This window comes from Physella acuta, unplaced genomic scaffold (genome assembly GCF_028476545.2).
Source record: "Physella acuta isolate Inbredline_101_S28 unplaced genomic scaffold, ASM2847654v3 ptg001665l, whole genome shotgun sequence".
NCBI lineage: Eukaryota > Metazoa > Mollusca > Gastropoda > Physidae > Physella > Physella acuta.
Window position 1 is genome coordinate 1 of NW_026733178.1, and position 10,559 is coordinate 10,559.

At 35.2% G+C, this 10,559-nt stretch overlaps 1 protein-coding gene across 1 annotated transcript; it reads left to right on the forward strand.

Annotated features, from left to right (window-relative positions):
• The first annotated feature begins 3,747 nt into the window (after positions 1-3,747).
• On the forward strand, positions 3,748-7,132 carry LOC131929736 (uncharacterized). Its single transcript, XM_059286085.1, has 4 exons — positions 3,748-3,827; positions 4,503-4,623; positions 5,733-5,805; positions 6,314-7,132. The coding sequence occupies exons 1-4, from the start codon at positions 3,776-3,778 to the stop codon at positions 6,881-6,883; spliced, it is 816 nt and encodes a 271-aa protein (XP_059142068.1). The 5' UTR covers positions 3,748-3,775; the 3' UTR covers positions 6,884-7,132.
• The last annotated feature ends 3,427 nt before the right edge of the window (positions 7,133-10,559 follow it).

A 10,559-nucleotide genomic window follows, 5' to 3' on the forward strand; every position in this document is an offset into this window, starting at 1 on the left:
CTGGTTATTAAAGGAAAATATTTGCAGACATCAGGGACTCAGTGAGAAATGAAACATTAGATATTGAATCAGTGCCGGCGCCAGGTTATTTAACGCCCTAGGCAAAACTTACTAAAACGCCCCCTTTCACACAAATTAATTACTTATAAAACATATGTATAAGAAATTAAACTGGACTGTCTTTAGTTATAATTGTACAATGTCTATATTGTGTGATTATGTAACGATTTTAAAAAAATAAAAGGTATAAATATTATAGATTCCAGCCTAAAATTGTTATATATGAATCCTTTGGGAGAGGGTGAAAAATATGAAACGACAATGCTTTAGATGTTTAATTTACGACTAAGACTGTATGTCTACTAACATTAAGTATTGCAATATACAACGGCTACTGATGCATTTGTTTTTCAACTTGATAATGCTAAACAAAAACTACCTAGAACTTAAGCTCTATATAATTTTTACAATAGCAAATAATAACTTAAGGTGTATTTATATGTAAGCGGTCAACCTAGGGTGCAGGAATTTGAAATGAATGTAAGTTAGACAACTAATTATCTCCCATTTAAAAATCCAAAGATTAAAATTTTATTCCAGGGAAATAACTTTCACACGAATAGCTAAATTAACCATGTGTAACTAAGACATGCTTTAAAAATCTAATAAAACTCTTTAAATTTCCATACAAAATGATTATAACAAATTGTTTGTATGAGCTATGTAAGATTGCCAAAACAATATCTTCTATTTATTGAATATTTAATTGTTGATTTTGTTTGCAAATAATCTAAAGACGGTATCTTTATCATAACATACTTCTATTTAATTTTGATGACATTCACTTATTTGTACATACCATTATAATTCACTACCAAAAATTTTGGATCCCTAAACTAAGGGACGCCTTTCAAAAATCAAACAGGGTTTTAGACAATGCTAGAATTATTGATTAAATATAAGAGTATTATAACTTGAAAAAAAAATTTACGGTAAGTTATAAATTCCATACTTTTTAATATTATATATTAATACTTTCAGAGAGGTAATATAGTTTCCTAAAAACTAAAGATTTTTCAGCTAGAGGATGCCAACCTTTCCTTGTAGTGTGTTCCATACTGAATTGAAATCATCGATAAACTCTACTACTCAATATACTCTGGTACATTCACAACACATATCAAGCTTCGATACTTAAACATAACTAGACACGATGCTCCAGAACTACGACACCAAACTCTACAAACGGTACTCCCAATCAACAACGATTTCACTGGACCGACTACTCAGCGCGCTTCTTCCAGATTTTTTTCTCCGGGGGGGGGGGGGGGGCACTTGAAATCTTCCGGGGGGGGGGGGGCAGTAGACTTTCTTCGGGGGGGCGGACACTGTTAAAAGTATATATTTTCTATATAAATTATATAAATTTCATTTTGTTCGGGGGAGGGGCGGTAGAATTTTGTTCGGGGGGGGGGGGGCTTTGCCCCCCCTCCCCCCCCCCCCCCCCGAAGAGATGCCTGGAAGAAACTCTGCTACTACTACACTTTAAGAGTCAATATAATTCGATACCTTAATACCACAAGAATGAATACTTCCAAACTCTAAAACTACATACTTCATCACCTGCATTCTCATTTCTCTATTACCAATCAGATTCCACTAGACCAGAGGTCAGCAACCTTTCGAGCCGGAAGAGCCAAAAGTTACAATTTACATAAATTCCCATTTTTTAAAGAGCCACTAAAATTTTTATTTCAATATTTTGGCATTTGATTAGCATTAGATCTAGACTTTTGAATTTTGATTTGAAATAAATAGCCTTAAATATGAAAGAATATATATATACTTAAGTATACTAATATTTCGCACACAACATATTAAAGTATTATACCTAGCTCTCCAATAATAAAATTAGTAATCAAATAATATACCTATACGACTATCTCAACCGTAGGAAGCTAATTACTTTAATAATAATCATTAAAAAGTTTTAAAAAACAAACGTTTTCTGATTGAACTAAAAAGTAGAAAATAAATACTATACATCACAATAATGCAAGCGATCACTCTACTATAAGCGATGAAAAACGTGGGGCGCCGAAGTAAAAGTTATATTACTATTGATTAGATAATACTATTGACTTTTATTAGGGAGCTTGTAGAGAGTCAACAGTATTAGAAACTGTAAGAAAATCACGGCGCCCCACGTTTTTCATCGCTTATGATTATTATTTTCTACTTTTTAGTCTTTGTCTGTTTGTTTGCATTGAAATCTTGCTATCGATTTTATCTTTTCACTTTTTTTTTGGGTAAACGAAGACAACTCGTAAAAAGACAACTCGTAAAAAACGAGAGACCCTTTCTTCTTCGGTCTCAATCGCAAGTGAATGATTGTCAGAGGTTAGTTGATAGCGGTTAGGACGAGGGCTGGTTACTGACTAGAACACATAGATTTGAACCCGTGTCGAGTGGGATAGCAATCGTATGCCCAACCACTCGACCATATCGTCTCCCCCAAACTGGCCACCAGTGGTAATAGTTACCTCCTGTAAGTTTAAAGTCGGTTCAAACTAAATTATCTGCCCCTAAGCCTGTCGCGACGTGGGATCGTTCGCTTCACTGCGCGCGGCAAGAGAGAGGCGAGCTACGCGTCGCTCGTTTTTTTTCTAATGGCTCGCAGAGGAGAATTATATATATAGATTATATAGCGGTCTAAAATGCTCAATAAAATGTTTCCATTGATCAAATTTAGTAATAATAACAATTGAATATTCTATGGTCATCCAAAAGAAAGCTTCCCTGAAAATTTCAGCGCGCTAGCTAACTGGGAAGTGCCAGAAAAAACACATCACTCATGTCAAATTAATGTATACTGCCGATAAAGAAATGCATTCTGAATCATAATAATATTCATCATTTAACGATATTTGAAAAAGTCGGCACTTGGGAAGTTGTTTTTTCTCTATAATAATTTTAACGAGTTTTAAAAATAATATAAAATAATTATTAATAGTTGTGCATGGAACTGGAGAGCCGCATCTTGACATTAAAAGAGCCGCATGCGGCTCGCGAGCCGCAGGTTGCCGACTCCTGCACTAGACCTTCATCTACAAAACAGACGAATAAAAACTATGACAATTTTGAAAATTTAACACTTCGATACTTTATACCTATGGAACCATATCAGAGAACAGCCTTCCGCCGTTACTCCCAAATCTAAGCGATTCATCAAAACTTACCAAACAAGTACAATACATTGAACACCCCGTCATTACAAAACTCTATACACCAGGACAAATTTCTAATTCAAAGTCAGAAAAAACGATACTTACAAGCCCTATTAAAATTAGATATTTTGTTTGAAATGTTCGAAATTTAAATTACGAACTTATTTAATCGTTTTCTACATTAATTATGTGACACCAAATTGAAAAGGCAAAGTGACTGGTAAAAAGCGCACTGACCTTTCCAATTTAGGGAGGTGGGTTGCATTTTCACCATCGCGAATAAATATAAGCCTATATAGACCTAATTTTGGGGTGCGGGTGCACAATTGATAGTTCGTCCTGGGTGCCAAAATAGATCGCTATGCCTTTATAAAAGTTATTAATTATTAGGTACCTTTTGATAATAGCGATTAAACCGTTTGCGACCCCAAGGGATGGCGCCCTAGGCGACCGCCTAGTTCGCCTAATAGGTAGCGCCGGCCCTGTATTGAAATACACATTTTAAAAATGTTTTCAGGTTTGGCCGAGGAAATGTTTGCAGATCGTTGATGTCGATTTCTTGTCTCTCTAGTTTCGGCTGTCTTGCTGCCAGAACATGGGGTAGGTGATGCTGTTGTTTGTGTGTGTGTGTGCGTGTGTGTGTGTGTGTGTATGGTGGGTGGGAGGGGTGGATTTAACGCTTTTAGTTGTGTAACATCGTCTGTTGGTCTGGTTTATAATTCATTTTCCCCAAATCTCCACGATCAATTGCTTTCAGAACTAGCCAGCATAAATATCTCCAATGGAAATTTAATAATTTAACCTTTTTAAAAAGATACATTAATCGTCGCAAATACTTTTAAAAAATCACAATATAAAACGTAAAAAGGAAGATCAAAAGCAATAAATATGCAGAGTTACTGTTCTTACATATCATATGGATGTTTCGTAAATAGGGCTAGTAAGTAGGTCAACAACCAGTTCTATGGCTCATGCAGGTTTTATTGAGTCGTAGAACTGGTTGGTGACCTACTTATCAGCCCTATAGGGAGTAATGGCATTTAAATGAGACACTTGATTTCCCCCCCCCCCCCTCACACACACACAGTAGTAAATAATGGGAATTTTATGAATTGGGGTGGTTTTTAGAAATGCATGTTGATCTAAATATGTTGAGACCTGCCAGTGGCGTCGCTAGGTCCGGTGTCACCGGGTGCGGTTCGCACCCCCGCACCCCCTTGCTACGCCTCTGAGTCCTGTTAATACTTATACTGATGTCTTTCAATTTTTCATCAGCTCCAGCCCTTCAGGCCCCGCTTATTGTGACAGGTCTCAGTATCGTGGCCAAGCTAGGTGTGGGGGCGAGCTTCGGTTGTTGTAACGTGTGGATGGGTGAGATTTACCCCACGGTCATCAGGTAGGTGATGTATGTGGTCACGTGTCAAATCTAACCAACGATCATCAGGTAGGTGACGTATGTGGTCACGTGTCAAATCTAACCAACGGTCATCAGGTAGGTGACGTATGGGGGTCATGTCATATCTACCTGCGGTCATCAGGTAGGTGACGTATGGGGGTCATGTCATATCTACCTGCGGTCATCAGGTAGGTGACTTATGGGGGTCATGTCATATCTACCTGCGGTCATCAGGTAGGTGACGTATGGGGGTCATGTCATATCTACCTGCGGTTATCAGGTAGGTGACGTATGGGGGTCATGTCATATCTACCTGCGGTCATCAGGTAGGTGGCGTATGTTCTCACGTGAGATGTACCCCAGTCATCAGGAAGTGACGTATGTTCTCACGTGACATGTACCCCAGTCATCAGGAAGTGACGTATTTTGTCACAGAGACCTACCCTCCGTGACGATGAATGTGACATTATCCTTGATCGTTTAAATCGACCCCACGTTGACTTTTTTTTTAGAAAAATATGTAGGTATGTAGAACAAAAAAAAATGTAAATATCAATTTCAGATATTATAAACTTTAAGCGCATTTGGTTTATCCGGTCCATGTAGATTTTAGAAGAATAAACAACAGCTGATATTTTATTGTTTATTCTTCTACAATCTACAGGGACCGGATAAACCAAATGCGCTTAAAGTTTATAATATCTGAAATTGATATACATTAGACAGATGAAGTAGAGTTTGTTTAGTAACCTCGTCGCCCAGGGTGATAATGTCATCAGCCCAATGCACTATGTCCACCCGCGTTAGTTTCGCTAACGTCAGTCATGTACCCATTAGAGCTGGGTGGACTCCAACAAACTAGGGCCTGGAATCTGGACTCGAGACTTTCGTGGTAGCAATCGTAAGCTCTATTATCCGCCCAGTCGAGTTCACTCTCCTGGCACTGTTTGAAGTACCCCGTTAATGACGGCCCGGCCAAGTGCAAACTCTACAGACCTTTTACATTTACAGGTTATAGGAGCAGATTCACGATACTTACATTTCTAATGGCCCGTTAACTCTATGTATCGTAAATGTAATTAATGTATTTCAATTTCAACTTGCCTTAGATCTCTAGCTTATGGCGTTACAAACACTTTGGCTAGGGTTGGTGGGATCCTGTCACCTTATGCTGTCAATCTTGTAAGTTGTGTTCAGAACTAGTCATTAATGTTCTTTTTAAACATGAATATATATATATATATATATATATATATATATATATATATATATATATATATATATATATATATATATATATATATATATATATATATATATATATATATATATATATATATAATATGCATATGTATATGTATATGTATATGTATATGTATATGTATATGTATATGTATATGTATATGTATATGTATATGTATATGTATATGTATATGTATATGTATATGTATATGTATATGTATATGTATATGTATATGTATATGTATATGTATATGTATATGTATATATATATATATATATATATATATATATATATATATATATATATATATATATATATATATATATATATATATATATATATATATATACATATATATATATATATGTGTGTGTGTGTGTGTGTGAGAGTGTGTGAGAGAGAGAGAGATGGAGAGAGAAATCAGATTGAATTAAATTACCCTTTCAGGAAGACCGTGTAATCCTATCATACGTCATCATGGGGTCAATGTCCGGTCTGTGTGTACTGCTGACGATGTTTGTAGAAGAGACCAAAGACTCTCCCTTACACGAGAGCCTTCACCAAGTGGACGTCAAGATAGGAGCACTCAGTAACGGAGTTCACAAGCAACCGTCTGGCCAGTTGCATTTTGACATGAACGAGCTGAACGACGTGGGAGATGATGCTCTTAGTGAAGCAAAGATGACGGGAGATGAACCCAATGAAGTTGGGGATAAATCTTGGAATCAAGAAGAATGGCAGTTAGTTTCTATGAATACATTTTCCTCTCTAGAAAACGACCATGATAGACATGGTGATGGCGATTTGAAAAATGATGTTGTTACACCTAATGATGATGAGAATGATGACGTTGAATCACCTAGAGAAAATGGTGACGATGATTCGCCAAATGAACATGAAAATTGCGATGTGAGTTGTCCTAATAATGAGGAAAAGTGTGATGCTTGTTTACCTAATGAAAATATCACCTGTTCGAGGGATGAGAATAACATTGAAGAATTTAACCAACGTCTGTAAATAAAGCAATATATATAATTGCTACAGGCAATTAAAAGAATTTTTTTATTACCTAGAATGTTACTGAAAACGAAATCTTTCATAAAGGAGCCCTAACCCATTAACATAAAAACCAAACGCTTTATTTTTAACATTGGCCATAGTATGATTTTATTCATCGAGTAGCTAAGATTCAGCAAAATATGAAAAACACAACAAATTAAAACAACTTTCTTCATGCTTATATAATTTCGGCAATCTGTAGATTATGGACCCAAATCAATATTTTGATCATGTTTATTTGCATACGTCTTCGTTCATTTATGCCGTGTCATTCTAGCATCGCACCACTCCCACCCCAAAACACCCACCTACCTATCATTCACCTAATGCTTGATCTATACTAATGAGAATATTCTCCTAGTAGTCAACATGTCCATTACATTTTTTTTTAAATCATGTAGGATGTCATAAAAATAAAATAGTTATAAAAACTTGAAAGTTTGATTTTTTGCCAGACTTGACTAAATATGTGATGTATTTGATGTATTTAGTAGTTTATGTAACTTAAAACAATCTTTTTTAAAAGAAAAAAAAAATATTGGTTGTTTTAATTTTTTCACGGAAAATATAAACAAGGCGTAACTGGGTCATGTGGTTTCAAAAGTATAGTTTTATTTTTTTAAATTTACCGGCAATGTTTTGAATACAAATTGCTACAAAGCGGGGTTTTCAGAAGATCGAACATCATAGGCTTGATAAAAAACAAATAGAAATGTAGCGTTAAAAACACATTAAATCATTTGCAAGTTCTCCGCATTCGGAACTGTTATATGCTTGATTCTTAAAAAGTACATTTTTAAATTTCTTTTATGCTAATTTTTGTTTTCATTGCCGCTTTAAAGCAAAGTGACAGAAACACAATTTCTGTCATTTTCACCAATTATGATGGAATGAGTTTCATCAGCTCGTCGATGTTCATTAACTTAAGTATACCTATTGTTTAAACTTGAGATTATTGGTTAGTAAAATCCTAAAATCTGCTGCTGTATGTGATTTAATAGGGAAAGGCGTGGTTCATTGGCAGAGCGCACGCGGATGCTTACTCGGAAATCTTGGTTTCAGATCTGAGACATGAGTTCGAAAGACGTTCGACAGTCTCCCCAGCACTTACGGATACCTGACTCACGTTAGGAACAGTAAATACTGTTTTGCTGATAGAGCTGATCACATTCTCTATTCTATGGCTCGTTTTGGAAAGAGATGAGCTCTACTTCACCTGACTTATAGACCGCCACGTAAGAGGCGGTTGTCTTTAGGTTTTTGTTTACTTTGTGGTAGTTGTATGGTATGTAAGATTTGAAATAAGATTTATCTATCTATCCAACATTAAATTACATGTAATACAATCTAAATTACCGAAAGTAAAAGCAAATGTGGTTATTTCCCTTAGGCTAGAAAGCTATTTCGGTTTGTTATTTTCTAAACTCTTTCTAATATTTACAGTTACAGGCAAAACTTTATAAATCAGAACCATATGCAATTCAATATTCAATTAGTAATTTTATAATTTCCAATAATCTAAAAAAATACCGATATTCAAATTTATTTTTTCCATTCTTGACAAATGTACAATTAATATTTTAGTTTAAAAAAAAACAATCAGTCAATGCTAATAATACTGGCTCAAAAAACAAAAAAAAAACATTGAAAACTCGCAGATTCACTGGTAAAAAGCATGACGGGGGGGGGGGGGGGCTGCCAGTTGTTTAAAATATATTAAATATATATATATATTAAATAAAAAAGAGAATATAAGTAACGTTTGTTATTAGTAATACAAGATCGTTAACTAAAATTATTTGATAATAAAAACACACAAAGTAAAGACAAGTGGACGTTTCTTCGTTAGTCCATAAGAAAGATGTTGGAGACTCAACAAAACGAGCAGGGAACGGAGTGGTCTAGAGGTAGAGAGCTGTACTGCTAATTCTTGAGTTCGAATCCAGGTTCGAATCAATAGACCGTCCCTGAGTCCACCCAACTATGATGGGTACGTAACTTACGTTGGGGAAAGTAAAGGCGGCTGGGCATAGTGCTGACCACACTATCTCTTTATATGCTGAGGTTATAGAAAAGAATGAACGTTACTTCACTTGCCCTATACACCGTCATGTTTGAAAGGCAACTTAACTTTAAACAAAAAGAGCAACGGTGACTCAGCTTTGGGCTTAGCTCGACAGCTAATAACATCTTAGCTTAAGGCGACTGTATGTTTGGGAAGAGAAACATGCTAAAGAATGTTACATTTTTAGGGATAGCAGTTGGGGAAAGAGTTTTTTTTTTAATTTTGGGAGTCAGCCGAAAGATACGTTAAACCATACACCTACATCTGTTGCACATTGCATCTATCATTAATCTAAAACTAAATCTATGTGACTACTATGTCAGGAGACAGATAACAATACAGCTAACCCAATAATCTTGGGTTCGATTCGTATTTGGCGAAACTAGAATGTCTGGGCCGACAAAACCCGTTCTTTTATATTCTTAGATAACAGAAAGAGGAAAACTCTATTTCAATAGACATTTTTACCATCGGGTGCGAATGGTAAATGTAATTTTTTTTTTTAAAAGTTAAAGCCATTTTTTGTATTAGTCATTATTTACAGCTAACGACTAACTTGTGTTAAGTATAACCATGTAATATGATACAGAGGAAGATAATTGAAATCGTTCAAAATGGGAAATAGTCCAAAGCTCAACCGACTAAATATAAAGTCCTTTCCTTAAGTGGCTTTTTTTTGTCAATTTGATCACTAAAACAAGCTAGTCACCACAGTAATATTTATTAATCATACGTTAATTGTTTTTTTAACACTAGGTTAGAGTTCAAACAATGAGACATTACTAAACAGTATGTATTTTTTATTGATTACATTGATTCCGGAAAATCACATACGTCAGCATATTTGGAAATTACTGGAATCTAAAAATAGATACTTTTTCTTGAAATGCTGTCATGAACAAGAAATGAAAACAAACCGGGACGGAAATCTAGATTTTTATTTCTTGAAAATAAGCTTTACATTAATTCAGAGGACTTAACAAATGCATGTAGATCTTAGTTACGTGGAATCTATATGTACCGTGCTATATGAGTAAAAAAAAAATTTAACATCAGATTTTAATATGGAAAAAGTATAGTTTAAATTTACGTAAGTTTTTTTTCTTTCTAATTAAGCTAATAACATTACAATAAGATGGGTTTGATGTGTTTTTTAGCGCAATTTCCATTCTGGAGAATTGCGTTTATTAACTCGTCTTTTCTGGGACTAGATGGATGAATGGATGGATGGATGTGTGTCCGCAGCTTTAAGTCGTATCTCCTCCTCAACGAAGCAATATCGAGGACTAGTTCCAAAAGCAATTATGTTAAGCAAGTTACGAGGATGAACATAGGCCATAAAAATTCCGGGTTTCTTTCATGGATTTCCCGGAAAAGCCAAAAAACCTCGAAAAAATGCAGTTTTTTGCCCATATCTCGCCAACCAGACCACTTAGCGACTTGAAACATGTACCAATCGATTCCTGCCATAATTTAGAACAATATTGCCGAAGAAAGTTTTCAAAAATATCCTTTCGTTTGGTCACAATTTTTTTATTAAATTAATTAAAATTTGGACCGAATTAGTAG